The following is a 20,779-nucleotide window of genomic DNA, read 5'->3' as shown; positions in this document are numbered from 1 at the left end:
GCATTAACATCAATTATTTGAATTTGTATCCAGATAGAAAAATTTATATTGGATCCAAATAGAAAAATTTACTGAAACTATCCTCATATTTAAACAAAAAATATATCTAAAATCATATTGTATAGACTAAATCATATTTAAACAAAAAATAGATCTAAAATCATATGATTGTTCAAGAACAATTTTTTTTTTTTTTTTTTTTTAACTTTTGGACATGCTCTAATTGACTATTCCTATGAGGTAAGTCGATACTAAATAGTTAAAATGCATTCTCAACCAAACAAATAACGTTCTCGAATTTTAGTCCTTGAATGCAGTTGACATTCACCACATTTGACTAATGTTTGTATGAACAAATGAAATTTGTCAAGAAAACAAAACTGATTCTTGTTACCAAAGCATTGTAGTTGATGAATTAACCTAGGGCACTATATGATTATACATGGCCAATAAGGAGATTCCAATGGCAAACTATCCTCAAGTATGTGACAGGAACAAATAAAATCACACATACATCGTTCAAAGACCATTACGAATTTCTGGTTTTCACAGCTCCGGCTGATGTGGATTCCTAATCCGGCAAAACCTGAAAATATAGAACACTCATTAAATACTAATGCGTACAAAATCCATAAAGGTGTCACCAAATTTGTAAAGCACAAGGACACCGGCGAAAAGAATTGAACCTTATATCCACTTTGAGCTCAAATATATGCACAACCATCTGCCTTGAAGATGCATACGAACCAGATAATTTCATTAACATTGGCAGGCAAGCATTGTCATTCACTTGTATCGGTGTTTTGAAGTGACGTAATCTATAATGACTGCAGATCTATTTCATAGCTACAGATGCCGAGATAGCTGCTGCCTCCGTTATTAGGGAAATAGGTTGGCTAGCCTGGAGGCAGGCACCTATATCAAATGGAAGTAACTTTGAACCATCAAAGATAAGATTAACACCAGGAAGGATTGCTTCTTTACTATCATTTTCTTCTGCCTCAGTTTTCATTGTATCCGCTTGAGTTGCTTCTTTAACAGCCGCTGTGGCAGCTACATCACCTGCAGATAATGCGTATGATCTGCATGCACCATTCAATATAATACACTACCTGAGACTTGGGATAATTAGGAGATCAAAATTATGAGTCTTATTAAAAACTCTCCTGTTTCATGTTTGCTAATATGATGGTAATAAAATTTTATCTATTGAATCAATTATAGAAGCCTGGCAACAAACCTAAGAACACTGCCATCAAAGCTCAACACTTCAGTTTGGCCACACTGCCGATTAGCAAGTTTTAACCTCTGATAGACACTTGATGCCCCTGAAATGGGACAAGAAGGATCTATAAGTGGACTCCACCTTCCACTAGAATGGTTCTTAATCTTTCCAAAAGACTCCTTCGCTTGCTTTTTCTGGTAAAGGAGCTTTGCAGTGAAACCTGTTGATTGGTACTCGGCACAAATGTCATACAACTTCTTCCTTAAACTTTGCATTGCATCATGGTGTTCAACAAATGAGCCAGATTGGAGCATCTCTGATGAAACTATCCTTCTACATATATTACTGCACAAGGTTGGACTAAATAGTGGGATCCCAAATTCCAAACTCAACGGAACCCATTCGTATTTCACTTCAGAAGATAACTGACCCGATTCTTTTCCAACATACAATCTCAATAGCCGAATATAACCAACTGTCTGCAGATCCATCTTGTCAGCCAAATTAGTCAACAGAGAATCCAGATTTGCATTTTCCTCATTACAAAGTCCTAACTCTTCTCCTACAGAGGCAATAGTCCCATCTGCGTTCTTTAAGGGCAACGGGATATCCAAAGTAGCCGCTTTTTCAGATTTATTAAGATCATCCTTATTGAGAGGCAGCACCAACACCGCAGAATGTTTAAGAAGTGAATTTAAACAATGCAAGAGTATACTTCCATTTACTAAACTTCCTTCAAATTTCCTTCCTAACCCTCCTATTGTGGTACTGTCCCAAGACCATATCATGGCTTTCTCACAACCAGCCAATGGAGCAGGAAGCAAGCGCATACACTGTCCCTTCATCAGAACAACAGACAGAGGCCCACTAGCTGCAGTTGAATATAATACCAATTTCATCCAAGGACTCATAGAAGAATATGTGGGAGGTCCAAAATGAACCGGACCTGTGGGTCTGGGAAGAATTGAGGAATGGGAATGTGGCACTATGGACACAAGTATATCATAGTCACGAAGAAACAAACGGTTAAGAGTTGCGGGTGCAAGAGAAGCCAAGCTTTCAGATCGGAGAATGTCTACACGATATTTCTTTTTCTTTTCCATTTCTGTTCCAACATCTGACCCTTCAACTTCTACTAGTTTATCATTGGTATGAAAATTTGTGTCTGACTTATCGACTTGCTGAATGTGATTGTGATTACTGTCATCTTCCGAAGTAATAGAAGGGACTTCATCACCCGTACTACTCGGAATAAGTTCCGAGTAAACAGGAGCCTCCTCTACTACATTCTTCTCTGATTCAACATTTTCTAAACCACCAGCATTTATGACAGCTTCGCTATCACTAGAGTTTCTGGATCTGTCAGACAAAGAGGTTTCAGGTTCAGCTATCACAGAACTTGACTTATCATTGCTTGAGGTAGTGGTACCCATTTTATCTATATCTACCTCTTCTTTTTTTTCATCAGGTATTCCACCTGAATGAAGACATTCTAACACACAACGTAGACTATACGCATGATTTGCAAATTCCTGTAGTTCTCCCTCAAATGTTGTACTCTCCAGGGTGCTAAGATCCCTGCAAAGATCAGCAATGCTGGCATGACCCAATTTCCCCGCTTCATAGAGTGTAACGGCATGAGTTTTCAGGCCTGACAAAATTCAATAATTAGTACGATCTTGATCAAACATACAAACCAATCTCAATCAGAGGCACAATACTGAACCCTGACTATTCCAAGTCAAGCAGGGTAGACACGCTTAAGGGCAAATAGATCTGCTACTACCTATTTTTCCCAGTCACAAGAAGACTTCAGTGAGACATTGTTCATTAGAAACCAAGCTCTTTACCACTTCAACTAACAGACATAGTAGACCGGCATTTTACTTTAGCAACTATGAAGTACAAAAAAAGAGAAGTGGGGGGAAATGAAAACCTATATAGATTTATTAGTCCAACACGTAGTTATTAGATTTATTAGTCCAAGACATAGTTATTAAAGTTGAGTTTCTACCTTGATTTTTCTTGTCAGATACTTGCATTATATATTATACAATACATGCTCTAGCTGAGAGTCACACCATATCTCTCATTCCTGTCCTGAAATGGAATCACATGACTGATTTTCTATGCTATTGATGAGCAACATCACCGAAAAAAGTGAACAACAGCATGAGTTTCATTCAATTTTTCAAGAAACATGTAAAATTGTTGATATTTTGTGGATTACTTATTAAATTCTGCCAATCAATTCTACATATAGCCAGATTGCTATCAAATTGTTTTTTATACCCCAAAGCAAACAAGGAGGTGACCACTTCTAGAAGAAAAATTATTGTTGCACACACTTTGAAGTGTAGCAAAACATCAACCGGAAAATGTTGGCACTTAGAAGCTTGAAAACATTATCTTGCACTAAAAATTATTGGAACTAGAAGAATTAAATTTGAGAGCTAAAAACATCTGCATGGCACGTGACTGCCAACGATAGCTTACTCGTACACATCATCAATAAAAGGTCATGAGAAACCTTAATATGGACTAGTCACAACTTTCTTTCGTCAGCACAAGCTGACTTAACAATAATAATTAAAAGAACATAATTTTGGGAACTATACAAATGAATTTAAGCTTCAACAAAGGAGGAGCAAAAGATATAAACCTGGTGAAACTGATCCCATCATAAGATAGGATGTAATATTAGCATCAACTATGAAAGCAACGCGGGTAAAGGCCGAACGAGGACCACAGTTTCCTGAAGCTGAAACATCCCCTTGCTGAGTGGAGTCATTATCAATAAACATATTCTCAGAACCCTGGCTAGTAACAGAAGCATCTTCATCACTGACTGTACTTCTAGGAGACATTGGTGGTATACTTGAATTTCCAAGGATTGTTTCTGGATCAATAACTTTTGTTGCCCATCCCAAACGACACACGAAAGAAGCAGCAGCCTGTAATTGTGACAATTCAGCCTGTAGGGTTGTTGCCAACTCTCTAACAGTCGCATTTTCATTTGAGACTACAAAAACTGCATACAACAACCTGAAAGCAAAAGGTCCGTAATTATCAAGTATATGGAAACATATACTTTGAACAAAAATCATGTAAATACAGACTGAAAGAACTGCATTACTCTTCAATAGGATCTTCATAAGACTGCTCCCTGTTGGAAACAAAACCTTCAAGCCTGGAAACTGAGCCACCATAAATACAAATATTATTGAAATCACTTAAAGAGACAAAGCTTTTGAAAATGGTGTTTTACAGTTATATCTATATTTTCCTTTTCACATTTTTAATCTTTATGTATCCACTTATGATTTTGTAAACGAATAAAACCATGGGTAGTAACATCATGTTTGAGTCCCTTGACAAATTTAAATTGCTTTTCACAAGAACTGCAAGTGAAAGTGCACAATAAAAAATAGATTTAATAGTTATTATTTTTAATTTTAGTATGGGCCAGTGGTGACTGGCTGGCCCACTCTTATTTCTTGGAAAATAACAACTAAGAAGGTTCTTTCACAGAAATAACCATGAGAAGGTTCTTAGTAGAAGAGGGCCAATTTGTGCTTACTTTTAAGAATAAAGATCTGTATATGGACTGATATCTATTGGGCAACACTATATAGATCCTGTCGATCCCCTCCAACCAAATCTCAGTCGTTGGATTAATCTACAGCTGAGAGTGTTGATCACTTAGCCATTAGATTAACTTAACAGCTGAGATTTCACTGGAGAGACAGGAGTGGCTGAATCAGAGATCTAGCTGTGTGGGCAATAACTTCATGTCTATCTTTATACTCAGCAGGTACCTGAACCCATTAACTGAATCTTAATTGAATAAAATATACTCCCTACGCATTCAATTACCTATTAGATTGTTTTGGATATTAATCAAACAAAATCATAAGTGGCAGTACCACAACTTCCATGTCTATTGAATATTTTTGGATATATTTCAATAATGGGTCGATGAATTCTTGTAAATGAAACTAATTTAGATATGTTTTGTTTAGTTCAATTGTTCTGCCATAAACAGAATTGTATTGTTTCAACTTTGTGGAACCAATACGGTCAATCCAGTTGGTCAGTTGCCTCCATATAGATCAAAACACAGCTGATTATACCCTACTTATATAAATTATGAAGCCTCGGGCAAAAATCAGGAATTGTTATACTTGTGAAAAAGAAGTTATCAAAGTTAAACCTATTCAATTAACATATATAGAACAAACCATAATCAGATTACACCTTTAAACCGGTCATCAGGATATAGAGGAACTTCAAAATAGATCAGTCCTCGTCTGCAAAGACCCCTTACGATATCAGGATCAAACATGGCAAATGAATTTGCTTCCTCCTTACAGATTTTGTCTACTGTTGCCGTTTCTTCATTCGATAGTTTCTATTAAAGATGAAAATAAATAGGCAACAAAGTAAGAGTAGATAATTGCTAGCATTTCTCCAAATGTTATTTCTCACTGCCAATGAACCATCAAATTAGTAAATCATTCTCTATTTTATAAGGGTGAAAGACATACCCCACCTTAAATTCTTCCAAGTTAAAGTTCACAAAACAAACTCCCCACCAGGGTTCAATTGGAAAATCCACGGGTTGAGTAGGCAAAAGTTCTTTTGCTATAGACTTGTTCAGTTTCCACATTATTTTCTGGATATTCCCAAAAGAGCAATGACATGTGAGTTGAGAATAATAATAATAAGTTGCAAGTTTGCTTTGAGCATAAGGTACATTCAAGATTAGTTTAATATTTTATGCAAATTCAAATCATTTTCCAGAACAAGGGGAAGCAAAGTTTCTGAACTCATAAATTCATATAAGTGATGAACATATTCATTCAGAGACAATAAATATACAAATTGATAGGATGGTTCATCATGCTTTTTCTGAGTCTGGTCAAAGAATATAACTTAAAACATGAAAATAAGTCATCTTATATTACACTTCAAAGGTTTGTCCTTGTTTCACCAAATTCTACTTTTTTTATACTACTTCCTTATCAGGTTTCATATTCAACAAATGGTTGGAGAAGAAGAATAAGAAGAAATCACCTATATTCTCCCTAAGTAATGTCAGAGAGGATATATAATGCGCATATGTCTGTCTTGCACGGATCCTAACCCTAAACAATATCTTTTCTTTCTACATAGTATAAAATCCACTAGAGAAGAGTATTTGATGAAGAAGGTAACCGTTAAGCCATTTTTGTTATGGCATCGACTTCAAGGGCTTATACAAAGGTTCATTGAATTTTCCTTTTTACCTATTGAATAGAAGCCTAGAAGGTACCGATCGTTAGTTGGTCTAGTGGTGATTGGCGCTGGACTTGGTAGGGAGGACCGCGATTCGATCCCCCGCAACTGCGATCGGGAGGGGGCTGGAACCACTTGATGCCAGAACTGACCCCCGAACCAGATTAGGCAGTCCAGTGGGCTGGATACTGGTTGTGAAAACCAAAAGAAGCCTAGAAGGTAACATGGAATCAAGAAATGCTACAGATAAATATGCATACAATGGCATTAGATGCAATTCAAGTATTAAATATACTTTTATGTGTATCCTACAGGAAAATTCTATGCAGTACCTTAGATCTACACTTATTCATTATATCAATAAATTCATTTCTCCCAATTCCTGTAAGTCTTAAAGCATCTGCAGCACTAAAATTTGGGATGCTGTCATAAGGTTGTTCTGCAAATAATCAAAACAAGCAGGCAAATTTAAACGCCAGTTTCTACTCAAACAAACATTTACTATTAGACATGTTTATTTACTTATAACAGATTAAGAAACAAGTGAAAAGGAAGGCAACTTTAGTATAATATTAAGTTAACCAATGATGAAATACATAAAGTCCAATAAATCATGCATATAATATCATTCTTTCCTCTTAAATCCTACTTGTAACACCCCCTGCAATATCATGCTATATGCAATAGAAGTTAGGCACAACCTTCATGCATGGAGTTAATTCAATTGGAATTCCAACAAGCGAGTAACATAGTTTAGTTACCATTTTTCATTACTTCAAAAATCATATCACAGTAATATCTGAAAGGTGATACTCTCATTACACGACAAACATAATCCGCCAGATGATAAGGAAATAGCTGCAAGTGACAACAAGGACATTAAATGCAGATGTCCTACAGCAAAAGCCAAAGATAAGAGAACTGGCAAAAATCCAAAAAGTACTGGTTATATCTGGAGTTGTTAAGTACTAAAATGAACAATTTTCTATCTCTTTTGTTTAAATAAAATCATAAGGTAATTTGAGCTAACTAGTTACCAAAAAGTGATCTTAGAGCTAAAGAAACTAAGATATCTTATAATTACAACCCATACGATTTTTATTTTCGAAGCATAATATAAATTTCAATCCTCTCCACAAAATTATATCTTAGCTTTCTGATCACATAAGAACAAAGGCATATAAAGATTTGTAACACTATATTTGATATATAAGTTCAAATTTCAGGAGCAAACAGAGTACCAGACATTCTGTAAAGCACATACAGCTAGATTCTTCCGCAAGTAGCGCATCATATTGTCATAATACTCGCTTTCTTTACAAAATTTACTAGCAAAACAACTATTCCATTGAAGTCTCTTCTTTACGCAGTACTCAATTATCCTGCATAAAATACCCATGACCAGTAATAGAGAAGGCAGTATTAAAATTATGAATTTACCAACAAAAGAAAAAGATACATCATTCAAGAAATTGACACATGTTCTCTGAAATGAATGAAGTGTATCACCTTATGGAAACCTACTTAAAAGAAAAAAAAGAACACACGAGTGGAACACTGCAGAGATGCCAAACAGAAATTGTAATGCTTTCTCAAACTCAAGTTATGGGGGCTCTACAATCCATTACTTAGGCCTCAGCGGTTCTCGATTTATCATTGACTTTAATGATGTTGTTTTAATCGGTAAAAACTAAAGAGCTGAATATCAAATTTTGCTCTTTCAATAGTCATAACTCGTAAGAGTACGTGTTTGGATATATAATTTAATTAAGAGCTTACGTATAACTGTTTCTATAATCAAAGATATGTTATGCCTGTGTGTGGATTTGAGTTTGCTTCATGTTTCTCACGTCTCAATGTGTTGTGACCGTAAGTTTTGTGAAGCTAAATTTTCAAGCTTCAGTGTAATCATGTGTTCGTTTCCTTCTGGGCGTGGTTACAAACAGGCACTAAACCATTTTCATAGAAGTTTTAAACTATTTTCATAAGTCATATTGTGAAACTTACAAGCTAAACCAGCACCAGCTTATAAACATGTCATAATTAAGATGAATTCATAACCACGCTCAAACACTTGTATAAGAGCTTGCATTTTAAGATAAGTTAAAATAAGTTGTAAATAAGCTCTTCCAAACACACTTTTAAGGGGGTTTAGAAGATCTTATTGAAAATCTTATTTAATGACATAAATATTGGTAACCTTTCTCGAACTAGGGCATGTTTGGATTGGCATATTTGATTTTATCTACCGGTATAAGTTTTGTGAGACTGCTTGAGAGAACTTATAAAAACAGCTTATGGCATTCTTCATAAGCTTTTTTCAACTTACTTTTTATAAGTCAACCAAGATATCTTATGAAAACAGCTTATAGAATATACAAAAAGAAATTAATTTAATTTTATCTTGTGCTATAGAAATAGCTCATGTAAGCTTATACATAAGCGCGTATCATGATAAGCGCTTGTGCTATAAGCTGCAAACAAGATGTTTATCCGAACAGAGCCTCTGTGATTAACTGATTATTATTATTATTATTTTGTTTATTACTACTTGGTGATTATTATATTAGTTGTAATTAAATTGGCTAAGTACTAGTACTTAGGGCCCATTTGGACTAGCTTATTTTTGAGCTTACGACAAATAGCTTATGCAAATAAATAAGCTTTTATATTAATTCATAAGTCCTCACTAGCAAAAATTGTATCTTAAGCTATGATTTCATAAAATAGCTTACAAACTTATAAATAATACATAAAAGCTTATTTCTTAAGCTTATTACTAATTACACTAACCATAACAAGAAGAGATACAGTAATTAGAGTGAAAAAAGGAAATAATTTATGTTACCTTGCAGTCCATTCTTCCTTGGTAGGAACCGTTGGATGAAGTCGTCTAGGAAGATTCTCCCATTGGCATTCTTCCTTAATCGCTTTTTCCAACAACAGTTCCTCAGTCGTCACCGGAGCACGCTTCATTTTCCACTACTCATTCAGCAACACCACAGTTTCTGCAAAAACAAAACAAAAAGAAACCGCGATTAATCGACGTTTCGATTGAAATTACCTTATACGATCGGCGATAGATGAATCTCGAAATTCAGAAACGGAAAATAAAGGATTGAATTGAAGCGAATGGATTGGATGAGATCGGAGACGTGTGATTAACGTTGAAATTGAAGCGATGCTGTGTGAGTGAGAATGTGGATGAAAGAACGAACCAGATTTAGCTTCATGGTTTTGAAATTGGAATGAAATCTGAACATTGAAGAATGAAAACGCATACACATAGAGTTTCTTCTTCTTTCTTTCTTTGTAAGAGATCGATCTCAATTCAACAAAAAACTTCTAGTTGCATTGCATGGCATTTTTGGGTGAATTCGTTAATTAATTAGATTACCTTAAAAAAAAAATATATACAATAAAACAAATAAAAAAAAATTCATTCAACTTAATTCATTTTCAGAATTTTTAAATTTCCAAATTTGGGTATTTACTTTTTATGTGGTGGACATATCCTTAAAAAAAATAATTAATTGAAAAAATAATTTCTACTGTACATTGACAAATTAAAAAGTGACGACAAATTAAAAAGTTTGGTTATATTTGTTTTCTTAAAAAAAAAAAATGATCATTTATCCTCTGCAAAATAAGCAAATTTTCGTTTACCCTACTATGCAGATTTTTTTTCTATTTACCCCTGCAAAAAATAGACTCTCTCATTTTGTCCACTAGGTGTACAGCAGGACATGTGACTGTGTAAATCTGCTGACATGACTTGTAGAAGCGGAAAAAATCATTTATATTTATTTATTAAATTCCACGTAAGATAATATTTTTTTCTACAAAATAAAAAACAAATTTTCTTTTTTTTTTCCCCAAAATTTTTAAAAAATTTCCTACAAAAAAAAAAATTAATTTTTTTTTTCCCGACAAACGAATTTAAAAAAATTTCCAACAAAAAAAAATTTCCTCCGAAATGAATCATCACTACCACCTGCTCCACCTTCTTCTCCGAACTCTTAAACCTTCTCTGAAACTTTCACCACCGCTCCTAACTCTGATACTGAAATAAATCAACAACAAAATGTTTCAAAACCTTTAGATGAAATAGGTAACACTGAGAAAATTATTGCAGAAACCATTATGAAGTTATCCCAGGATGATATTTCTAAATCAACTCCACAACCTTCTAACCCTATTCCAAAACCTACTATTGTTTACACAAAATCCAAGTCAAAATCAACCAACACTTCTCAAGTAAGAAGGTCAACACGACTTCAAACAGGCGGTGGAACCAAAAGACCAATCATTGACAACACCATTTATATAGTCAATGATAGTGACTCTGAGGACATTGAAACTACATCTCCTACTCGCCACACCAAACCCTTGTCCCAAATTATTGAACCTTTCAAATCTGCTCAAACCACCAAATCAGCACCTGTCAAAACCAGAATTCCAAACAAAGCTTTCATTGCTCACTTGGAAAAATATATTGCTGATAAAGAAAAATCATCAAGCTATGAGGAAGAAGAAGCAGAAAAAAAAAAAACACACAGATGAAGATGGAAGAAAAGGAAAATCTCCAGAAACTGAAGAATTAACCCTAACTCAAATGTTGTCCAAAAACCAAATTCGAGGAAACCCGCAGTTGACACATTGTCACCCATTTTCGACCATTAGAGTACATAGATTGATCGGATCTAAGATTGCATGATCATAAATTAGACAAGTGGGTTGCAAATAAGAAGAGTAGAAGTTTTATTGTTTAGATTCATTGAAAATCTAATGTATCTGGTCCATATTATAGAGTAAATACATTAGATTCTTAATGAATCTAAAAAGTAAAATCTCTCTAATATCAAGGATCGGGTGTCAATTAGATGAAAGTGAGTCAACAACAATGTTATGTGTGAAGAGTGCAAGAAGTGAAGTTGAACCATAAAGTTTAAATTTACGGCCAATAAAGAATAATAAGAACAGAAAAAGAAAAAAAAAACTAGAGCATGGAATAAGGAGAGATAATGCTAGCAACACACTCTTTAACAAACACACTCCAACACACTCTTTTTTATTGGTTGAAATTCACATGGGTCCCACAAAAAAATGTGGACCCTATGGGACCCATATAAATTTTAACTAATAGAAGAGAGTGTGTTAGAGTGTGTTAGTTAAAGAGTGTGTTGCTAGCACTCCTCGAGATTGAGATTTGAGAAGTGGTCTGTGAATTTTTTTATGCAAAATTACATATTTAGTTTCTTAAATTAATTTCACTTAAACAATTTATTTTTTTACGTCATTTATGTCCTTCACCAGTTTGTATATAATTTTTCAAATTTCAAATCTATTCTTTTACAACATAAAAAATATTTATGATCAGAAATGAACAAAGAAAGAAAACAATAAAGTTTAAAATTCACATCAAAATATAAAGAACTTAAATATTACTTAAAATTAAATCAAAAGACAAAATTGTAATATTTTGCCTCATGAAGTAGTGTAATTGCATACTGCAATCAGCACCATTTTCAAAAAAATATTTATATAGTAACCATACGTTCCACGCGTGAATATTATATTATTTGATTATTTAACTCTTACTTGATTTATATGTATTTATATTAACTACTATTAACTAACGCCAAAGTATCATTTTAGAGAGACTCTGTAGCAGATTAACATATAGCAATGGCAGTTCACTCTTCTTCAAAGCTCAACCTCATTCTGTGCTTATCATCAACTCTTTTGCTACTTTCTTCTTCACATTCTCAAGCTGAATCTCAGTCTCTTCAATACTGTGGTAATTCAACTACCTTTACTCTTTGTTTTATTTCATCATGATTTTGTTTTAACCTTCATAAAATTGGTTAGTTATATTATATAGAATATCCAGTGTTTGTGAGCTTCATATTTGAGGTTAATTTGTAACTTTGCAATTATCATAAGATGGATTCAAATGCTGTTTTTGCCATTTATAAGTTATGATAAAAATGGTAGAATCTGTTATTGTAGTGACTAGAGACAATAATAGTAGACCTAAAACATAGGACCAGGGGGTCAAAGGTTGTTTTGTCACATACTCACATGTGATTTTGAAGTTGATTCATTTAAATTTTTGCTGGCTTGCTTAATTAGAAAGTGGAGGTGGGGTTTCTTTGTAATTTTTCATTTTAAATTATTTTATTTATTATTTGTATTTTTTTTTTGGGTATATATGTTAGTGTTAGAACAACAACTGGTTTCAAAGGAGTAAACAAATTATAATCACGAACAATAGACAAACAAAGTTCGGCCAATTGTGCTTACGTCTCCTGCTACCGAGCAGTTGTAGTTATGTTTTATTTTGATAGTGAAACGATTAGGATTTACATTGTTACAACTAATATTTAAATCCTCCGATCCATATTACAACATTACCTCCAAACGTTCTCACTTTCTCCGCTTGTTCGTCTCTGCCCACTTGTCAGTACCTATGAGCCATACCGAACAGTTAATAATGTGTGGTAGTTCTAGAATGAGTCACACATTGCAGAGAGACCTTAACAACTGCTAAACGATATGGACCACCAGGAGAACTTAACACCACGTCTCCACCAAAACTCTTAAGGCATTAGATATATAACTCACCTCTTTTATATATTCAACATTTAACTCATTCATAGTTGATGTGACACTAACCACTCGCACTTGAACCAAACACCTAATAAGTGGGATTTATAGGTCTAGTGCATGTTTTCATCTAATGAACTGGTATGTTGGGATAAGCTTTCCTTTCGGGTTTATCTGGATTTCAATGAGAGGCCGACATCACAGAAAGATACTAATGGAGGGTTCAATCAAACAGGTGTAGGGTTCCGACAGGGAAGTTTAGTAAGGTGTCACCCGGTGAAATATTGTAGAGTGCTTTTCCATCTATTGAGCTAGTCTTTTGAGATGTGTTGTTATTTCAAACCTAATAAATTATTTGTCTATTGATTTGAGTTTTGTGATATGCAGAAAAGAGTGCAAACTATGCAGTGCAGATCAGCAATGTAGAAATATTACCTGATCCTGTCGTCAGAGGAGAGCCATTCACCTTCAAAATCAAAGCTCATACTGGTCTTACTTCTTATCCTCTTTGTATTCTTTTCATGAACCAAAAAGTGGCCATGTAATTTTTTCCTGTTGTACACTATCATTAGTAATTATTGGAAATGATATCTATGATGCAGGTAAGCCAATTCTTAGTGGTGATTTAATATATGAAATTTCATTTCCTGGGATAGAAGAACCTGCTATATTTCACCATGCTCTCAGTGAGGAAACACCACTTCCGGTCACTCCAGGCCACTTTTTGCTCACTCATACTGAATTATTGCCTGCATACACCCCGCCGGTTAGTATCATTACACATTTATGAATAGATTCAGTATGTCATTATTGGACATTTGCACTAATAATTTCTCTTTAGGTTCTTAGCTTTAAATTGTGAAATAGATGCCAGTTACTAGGAAGTAGTGATACGGGCAAAAATGTTTCATTATTCGTGGTTAAGTGTTAAGTCGTGGTTTTATCTTTATGTGTAAGCTGTTACAGCAAATATTTTGTTGAACTAAACTCTTATCTAATTGCTTATTAGTACTCAATTACTTGATCAACTTAATATCTAATTCTTTTTTGGTCTTCAACAATTTATGTTATAATATGGATTTTCTGTTTAAATAAACTAACTTGTTGAGTTCTTTTCTTCTTAATCTGCAGGGTACATATAATGTGAAGCTGACATTTAAGGATCAGAGCGAGAAGAGGTTAACTTGCATTGTCTTTCCCTTCACCATCGGTGCTAAATCTTCAGTATCTGCTATTTAACTGTCTAGGACTAATCTGAACTTAGATGTAACTTCAGATTTGTGTATTGTTTAGTTTTGGTCCCATATGTGAATGTGAACTAGCGATGTGCCATGCTACGGGCTATGACATGACTGAAATGTTCGTTTAGTTATAATAATAAATAAGTTGCCCGAGGCGAATTTAACTGTCACATTTCACCTCTGCTATCGTATTTTATCTGTTCTACGACCTGTTCATGTTAATTTTTTTTTTTCCAAGTTTTGACTAGGGATAGATGCAGAACAGAGTGCTCTGTTTTCGTGGAAATTTTAAAAGACTCATTTTCATATGATTTTTGGAACATTAGGAAGACTCTCAGCGACTTGACTTGCGTGGTAATGAAGACATTTCAACAATTCTTCATAATCTGTCTGGTTGTGCTAGATATTTGTCGCGGAAAACTTCACGCCACAATAATTTAACGTGAAAAACTCTAAAACCAGAGAAAAATTATAATCTTTGTTTAATGACAACCATAAAAATTATAATCTTTGTCTCTTTATTTTTCTCTGAACTAAAATTTTCTTTTTATTTCTCCAAGAGACTAATTTGAGTATCACATATTTCCTCATAGGCTAAAATGAATCTTTCACTTTTATATTTAATTTTAAAATGTCAAATTATGTGTCACTCATTACAGAGAGAGAATTACACAGTTATACCATAATTACAAAAAATTGTCTCTAGTCCACTTTTTTCTCTTTTTAAAACTAAAACCAAAAAAAATTAAAATGCAAAATTGTTATGAACTGTTTTTCCCCCAAAACCAGAAACAAGTTTGCAAAACTATTATTATAAATATAAGTGTACCATGTATCCAAAAAAAAATAAAAAATAAAAAATATAAGTGTACCAGAATATTTAAAAAATGAAAAATTGTTCGTTTGCGTTTTTTACACATTATTATCTAAATGAGAAAAATTGGCACCACATATATTCCACATTACTCATATAGTCAAGTCTTTCCATTTTGTCTTACTCAAGCTAGTTATGTCTTCCTCCTATTAGTTTTTCGTTTCTGAATGTGAGAAGTAATAATAATTTGAGTTTTTATTACTTTGGCAGAGAGAAAAGATATGAAAATAATGATGAGTAGTGTTTCATGTATTCTCAAGTTAATATTTGTTTTGTTGCAGTTCAACCTTCTTTTCTCCAACTATTCTGGAGCTGTTGCTGATGCTTCTCTATCTGGTGGTTGCATAGAGAAGGAGAGACATGCTCTCCTTGAGTTGAAGGCAAGCCTTGTGTTGGATGACACTTATCTTTTGCCTACTTGGGATAGTAAGAGTGATGATTGCTGTGCATGGGAAGGAATCGTCTGTAGCAATCAATCTGCCCATGTTGAAATGCTTGATCTAAATGGCTATCCGAATGGTCTTTATTCAGGTAAAATCAATGCCTCATTGTTGGAGTTGCAGCATTTAAAGTATTTGAACCTCAGTTATAGTGTGTTTTAAAACAGTATTTTCCCAGAATTTTTTGGTTCTCTAAGCAACTTGAGATTCCTTGACCTCCGAGATTCATTTTATGGGGGAAGAGTTCCAAATGATCTTGCTCATCTTTCGCATTTGCAATATCTTGATCTTTCATGGAATGGCTTCGAGGGTACAATCCCTCATCAACTTGGAAATCTCTCTCATTTGCAGTACCTTGATCTTAGTGACAACAATCTGGGTGGAACCATTCCTCATCAACTTGGAAGCCTTTCAAATTTACAGGAGCTTCATCTTAGATACAATCAAGGACTCAAAGTTAATGACAAGAATAATGATGTTCGAGGTGAGTGGCTTTCTAATCTCACTCTTTTAACCCATCTTGACTTGAGTGGCTTACCCAATCTCCATTCTTCTCATGTCTGGCTGCAAATGATTGCTAAGCTTCCAAAAATACAAGAATTGAAGTTATCTGATTCTGGTCTTTCTGATCTCTACCTTCATTCTCTGTCCCCTTCACTATTGAATTTTTCTACTTCTCTTACAATCCTTGATCTTTCATATAATACCTTCTCATCATCCAAAATATTTGAATGGGTTTTTAATGCCACCCCCAACTTAACTGAGCTTGATCTTAGCGGTAACAACTTCAAAGGCACCATTGCATATAATTTTGGTAACATCAGAAATCCTCTTGAAAGACTTGACTTGTCTGGTAATGAACTACATGGTGGAATTCTAGAATCAATTAGAGACATATGTACCTTACAGTCATTGAACCTTAAATATAACAATTTGAATGAAGAAATTTCAACAATTCTTCTCAAATTGTCTGGTTGTGCTAGATACTCGCTGCAAGAATTGGATTTATCTTACAACAAAATTACTGGCACATTTCCAGACCTTTCAATATTCCCATCACTAATAACAATTGACCTCTCAAGTAATCTGTTAAGTGGTAAGGTGCTAGATGGTGTCAGATTTCTTCCATCTAAATTGGAGTCTTTGGCATTTCAATCCAACTCTTTGGAAGGTGGAATTCCATATTCATTTGGTAACCTATGTTCATTAAAGTCACTAGACCTGTCAAACAACAAGTTGAGTGAAGATCTTTCAGTGATACTTCATAATATGTCTGTTGGGTGTGCCAAGTACTCGTTGCAAAATTTGAACTTGGATGCAAATCAAATTACAGGTACGATACCTAACATGTCAGGGTTCTCATCTTTAAAAAACTTGTTCCTATCTGACAACCTATTAATTGGGAGCATACTAAACAATTCTACATTCCCCTATAAATTAGAGGGTTTGTATTTGGATTCCAATAATCTGAAAGGTGTGATCAGTGACTCTCATTTTGATAACATGTTCATGTTAATGCATTTACACTTGAGTCACAATTCTTTGGCTCTGAAATTCAGTGAAAATTGGCTTCCTCCTTTTCAATTGTATACCATATATTTAAGTTCTTGTATTTTAGGGCCTAGTTTTCCAAAATGGCTGCATAGTCAAAAACATCTTCTAGAGGTGGACATTTCTAATTCTGGAATCTCAGATGTAGTTCCAATGTGGTTTTGGAATCAAGCAACATATACAAGTTTGGTGAATATATCATACAATAATATCATTGGCACAATTCCAAATTTGCCCATAAGTTTTTCTGAAGGTTGTCAAGTAAATCTAGATTCAAATCAATTTGAAGGTTCAATCCCTCGATTTTTTCAAAGTGCAAGATATTTAGGGTTGTCAAAAAACAAATTTTCAGAAATTCGTTTGTTGTTATGTACAAACACTACAATTAATAACGTTCTCCTATTGGATCTATCAAAGAATCAATTATCCACGCAGCTCCCTGATTGTTGGAGCCATTTTAAAGCATTGAAATTTCTAGATTTGAGTGACAATACTTTGTTTGGTGAAGTTCCATCCTCAATGGGATCATTATTGAAACTTAAAGTATTAATATTGCGCAACAATAGCTTAGCAGGGAAGTTACCTGTCTCCTTGAAAAATTGCACAAACCTGGTCATGCTAGATCTTGGAGATAATAGATTATCTGGACCAATACCGTATTGGTTAGGACAACAATTGAAAATGTTAAGCTTACGAAGGAACAAACTCTATGGAAGTCTACCACATAGTATTTGTAACTTAACAAACATTCAGTTGTTGGATCTCTCAGAAAACAATCTATCGGGACAAATTTTCAAATGCTTGAAGAATTTTTCCGCAATGTCTCATAATGTTTCCTTAACTAGTACCATAGACTCAGATTTAGCTTATGTCGAAGGTAGGTTTGTATATTTACTTGGCAGAAGCTTTGATTTGATTGCATTCTTGATGTGGAAAGGTGAAGATCGACTATTCAAGAATAATAAGCTCATTTTGAGGAGCATTGATCTTTCAAGCAATCAATTGACAGGGGACATCCCAGAAGAAATAGGAAACTTGATTGAATTGGTGTCATTGAATTTATCAAGCAACAATTTGAGTGGAGAAATTACTTCAAAGATTGGAAGGTTAACATCACTTGATTCTCTTGACCTGTCAAGAAACTATTTCTTTGGTCCAATTCCTCCTTCTCTAGCTCAAATTGATCGTCTGGCTATGTTGAATCTGTCCTATTAACAACCTCTCTGGAAGAATTCCAATTGGCACACAGTTGCAGAGTTTTGAAGCATCAAGTTATGAAGGGAATGTTGATCTTTGTGGGAAACCACTTGACAAAAAATGTCCAGGAGATGAAGAAGTTGTACATCAGAAACCAGAAACACATGAAGAAAGTAATGAAGATGATAAAAAACCACTTTATTTGAGTGTGACATTGGGATTTATCACAGGATTTTGGGGACTCTGGGGATCATTGTTTCTTAGCCGGAATTGGAGACATAAATATGTCTTGTTCTTGAACAACATAATTGACACAATGTATGTGTTGAATGCAACTAAATTTCAAAGGTGGCTTAGAGGCTTACTGGTAACCTTTTCTTCCCCCTCTTTTATTCTTTCCTTTTTATACTGTTGTCAAATGATTAACCACATAAACCATGAATTACAAATATACAGCTTCACAATTTCATGATCTCAATTTGTTTATTGCTTTTTTCTTAAATAAGTTAAGCTTGAGCTTACAACAAAACTGCTACATCAAACTTATAGACCTTCTTTGATAAGTTTTGTTTCTAAAAATATTTGTGTAGAATTATTTAGATTTGAGGATGACTAAAGATTTGAAGCATTTTACTGAAAATGTAAGTTTAAAAAGAATAATAAAAATTAACTGTTTATGAAGGCATATGAATAGCTTAAAAATTGTATTACCTTTCATTTATTTTTGTTTATTTTATTTCACTCAAACTCATGCATTTCCATTGATTAATTTATTCTTTCCACAGGAAAGGTTTGTTTAAGCATCTCCAGTTGAACCATCTGCAACTTTGTTGAAGAAATGTCGGTGAACAAGTAGCTGTTGTGCTCTGATCAGACAAGTATAAATAAGTTCAAAGTTGTATGTATTGTTATGTATCAATAATTTAAATAATGAAAATTTATATCATATGTTGTGAAGTTAATTAATAACTAGTAAGTAGTGATAATAAGTTAGTTATTTGTGATCAATGATCAAGAGAAGTTGATTTTTTATAACTCTATATAGTTCATTACCTTGCAATCCTCAGGACAGGATAGTGTTTTTTTGGTCTTCAACAATTTGTGATATGATATGTAGCTTTTCTGTTTTCCTTTTAACATTTAATTATTCTAACTTGTTGAGTTTGATGCTTCGTCTCCATATTATGGTATTAAACAACCTTATATTTAGAGTTAGCTGTACAAGTATTAAACTAGAAATAGAAAAGCAACATAGGAAAGAAAAACAAGTTTTGACTTGGGATAAAAGAGAACAGAGTGTTATAAAGAAAAATAAGGTAGTGAACTGAGAAATTTGGATTGGTCACTTGTGAAGAATGTGGTTTTATCGACCAACTATTTTGGAGCTAAAGCTGAAAAAGGTGTTGGTTACATAGAGATGCAGAAAGAGACTTACCGTCGGTGCTGAATCTTCAGTAAGAAACAAAGAACTGATTTCAATGAATTGAATCAATCAATCCACAATTCAGCTTCAATTAACATCAAAATACAATTCAATTGAAAACAGAATCAATCAATCGACGACAAATCAAAATCAATTGCCATAACAAATCGGAATAATCGAAACAAAATCGGATTGGATCTGAATCAAAAGAGGTAACAAAATCGGATTGGATCTGAATCAATTTCGAAACAAAATAGTGTTAGTTTTCTTTTGAAAAAGTTCCTTTTCAAAAAAAATTATCAAAAAGCCAATCCATAAAGTTAGTACATTCTTCAAATATTTCTTTTCTTAATTAAAGTCTATGCCAAACATCTAGAGTTGGCCTGATGTGTTCAATAATTCTCCCGTGCTCAGTTCTGCTGCTCTCTACTTATGAAAATAGCGTATGACATGTCCACATTGGCACTGCATTTTCAAAGGACTAATTATTAATTAACGGCAAATTCTTAACTACCCATTCGAATGAATTGGGTAGAGTAGCCCATCTAACTTGTCAAAAGCATAACGATCAAACTTCATTCCACTTAAAAATTTGTGTAATTATTAATATTAGTAATGTATTTTATACAATTGTATTTTAACCCCCTTTTACATTAATGCTCAATTTTTTACGTTTCCAAGGCATTTATTCTCCCTAACATTATTTTTGCATAACACAATTTTTTTTATAAGCTTTTTATTTTAATAAACTTTAGCATATCATAGCATTTTTTTTTATGAACAAATAAACAAACGGGGCAACAACGCCCCTTTAGCATAGGAGAACATTATTTAGTCCCCTACATTCTTCACTTCTCGTTATTTTTTTTTTTAATTATTATTATTATTATTATTATCATTATTCGGATCCTCTCGTATTATTATTGTTGCCGCAAGTAAGTT

General features: G+C 33.8%; 2 protein-coding genes and 1 pseudogene across 8 annotated transcripts; 2 read left to right on the top strand and 1 right to left on the bottom strand.

The window, feature by feature from the left end:
- Positions 1–182: 182 nt before the first annotated feature.
- Positions 183–9,866, bottom strand: LOC123924313 (protein FAM91A1-like). Of its 7 annotated transcripts, none has more exons than XM_045977160.1 (12): positions 9,721–9,866; positions 9,351–9,510; positions 7,767–7,884; positions 7,264–7,360; positions 6,835–6,941; positions 5,778–5,900; positions 5,483–5,636; positions 4,362–4,422; positions 3,888–4,270; positions 1,241–2,876; positions 687–1,082; positions 183–586 (listed from the first exon to the last, which is right to left on the bottom strand). In XM_045977160.1, the coding sequence occupies exons 2-11, from the start codon at positions 9,476–9,478 to the stop codon at positions 836–838; spliced, it is 3,054 nt and encodes a 1,017-aa protein (XP_045833116.1). In that variant the 5' UTR covers positions 9,479–9,510; positions 9,721–9,866; the 3' UTR covers positions 183–586; positions 687–835. The 7 variants fall into 7 exon arrangements, with proteins under 7 accessions (XP_045833116.1, XP_045833113.1, XP_045833115.1 ...); XM_045977157.1 differs by having other exon boundaries at positions 248–586; positions 7,749–7,884; XM_045977159.1 differs by having other exon boundaries at positions 248–586; positions 9,351–9,866.
- Positions 9,867–12,132: 2,266 nt separating this feature from the next.
- Positions 12,133–14,522, top strand: LOC123923178 (putative phosphatidylglycerol/phosphatidylinositol transfer protein DDB_G0282179). Its single transcript, XM_045975849.1, has 4 exons — positions 12,133–12,302; positions 13,499–13,600; positions 13,714–13,877; positions 14,243–14,522. Exons 1-4 carry the CDS (start codon positions 12,191–12,193, stop codon positions 14,348–14,350), a joined length of 486 nt encoding a protein of 161 aa, XP_045831805.1. The 5' UTR covers positions 12,133–12,190; the 3' UTR covers positions 14,351–14,522.
- An 847-nt stretch (positions 14,523–15,369) lies between these two features.
- On the top strand, positions 15,370–19,524 carry LOC123881661 (annotated as a pseudogene).
- Positions 19,525–20,779: the final 1,255 nt, after the last annotated feature.

This window comes from Trifolium pratense, linkage group LG4, assembly GCF_020283565.1.
Source record: "Trifolium pratense cultivar HEN17-A07 linkage group LG4, ARS_RC_1.1, whole genome shotgun sequence".
Taxonomy (NCBI): Eukaryota; Viridiplantae; Streptophyta; class Magnoliopsida; order Fabales; family Fabaceae; genus Trifolium; species Trifolium pratense.
The sequence above is the reverse complement of the archived record's forward strand: the minus strand, read 5'-3'. Positions and strand labels throughout refer to the sequence as shown.

What these genes read in the sequence shown, in the direction of transcription:
- LOC123923178 (XM_045975849.1), top strand. Translation starts at nt 12,191, where the DNA reads ATGGCAGTTCACTCTTCTTCAAAGCTCAACCTCATTCTGTGCTTATCA. An exon ending in TCAGTCTCTTCAATACTGTG is followed by an intron (nt 12,303 to 13,498) that starts GTAATTCAACTA and finishes TGTGATATGCAG; the next exon opens with AAAAGAGTGCAAACTATGCA. An exon ending in CAAAATCAAAGCTCATACTG is followed by an intron (nt 13,601 to 13,713) that starts GTCTTACTTCTT and finishes TCTATGATGCAG; the next exon opens with GTAAGCCAATTCTTAGTGGT.
- LOC123924313 (XM_045977157.1), bottom strand. Translation starts at nt 9,478, where the DNA reads ATGAAGCGTGCTCCGGTGACGACTGAGGAACTGTTGTTGGAAAAAGCG. An exon ending in TTTTGAAGTAATGAAAAATG is followed by an intron (nt 6,942 to 7,263) that starts GTAACTAAACTA and finishes GATTATTTGCAG; the next exon opens with AACAACCTTATGACAGCATC. An exon ending in GATGGGATCAGTTTCACCAG is followed by an intron (nt 2,877 to 3,887) that starts GTTTATATCTTT and finishes GAATTTTGTCAG; the next exon opens with GCCTGAAAACTCATGCCGTT.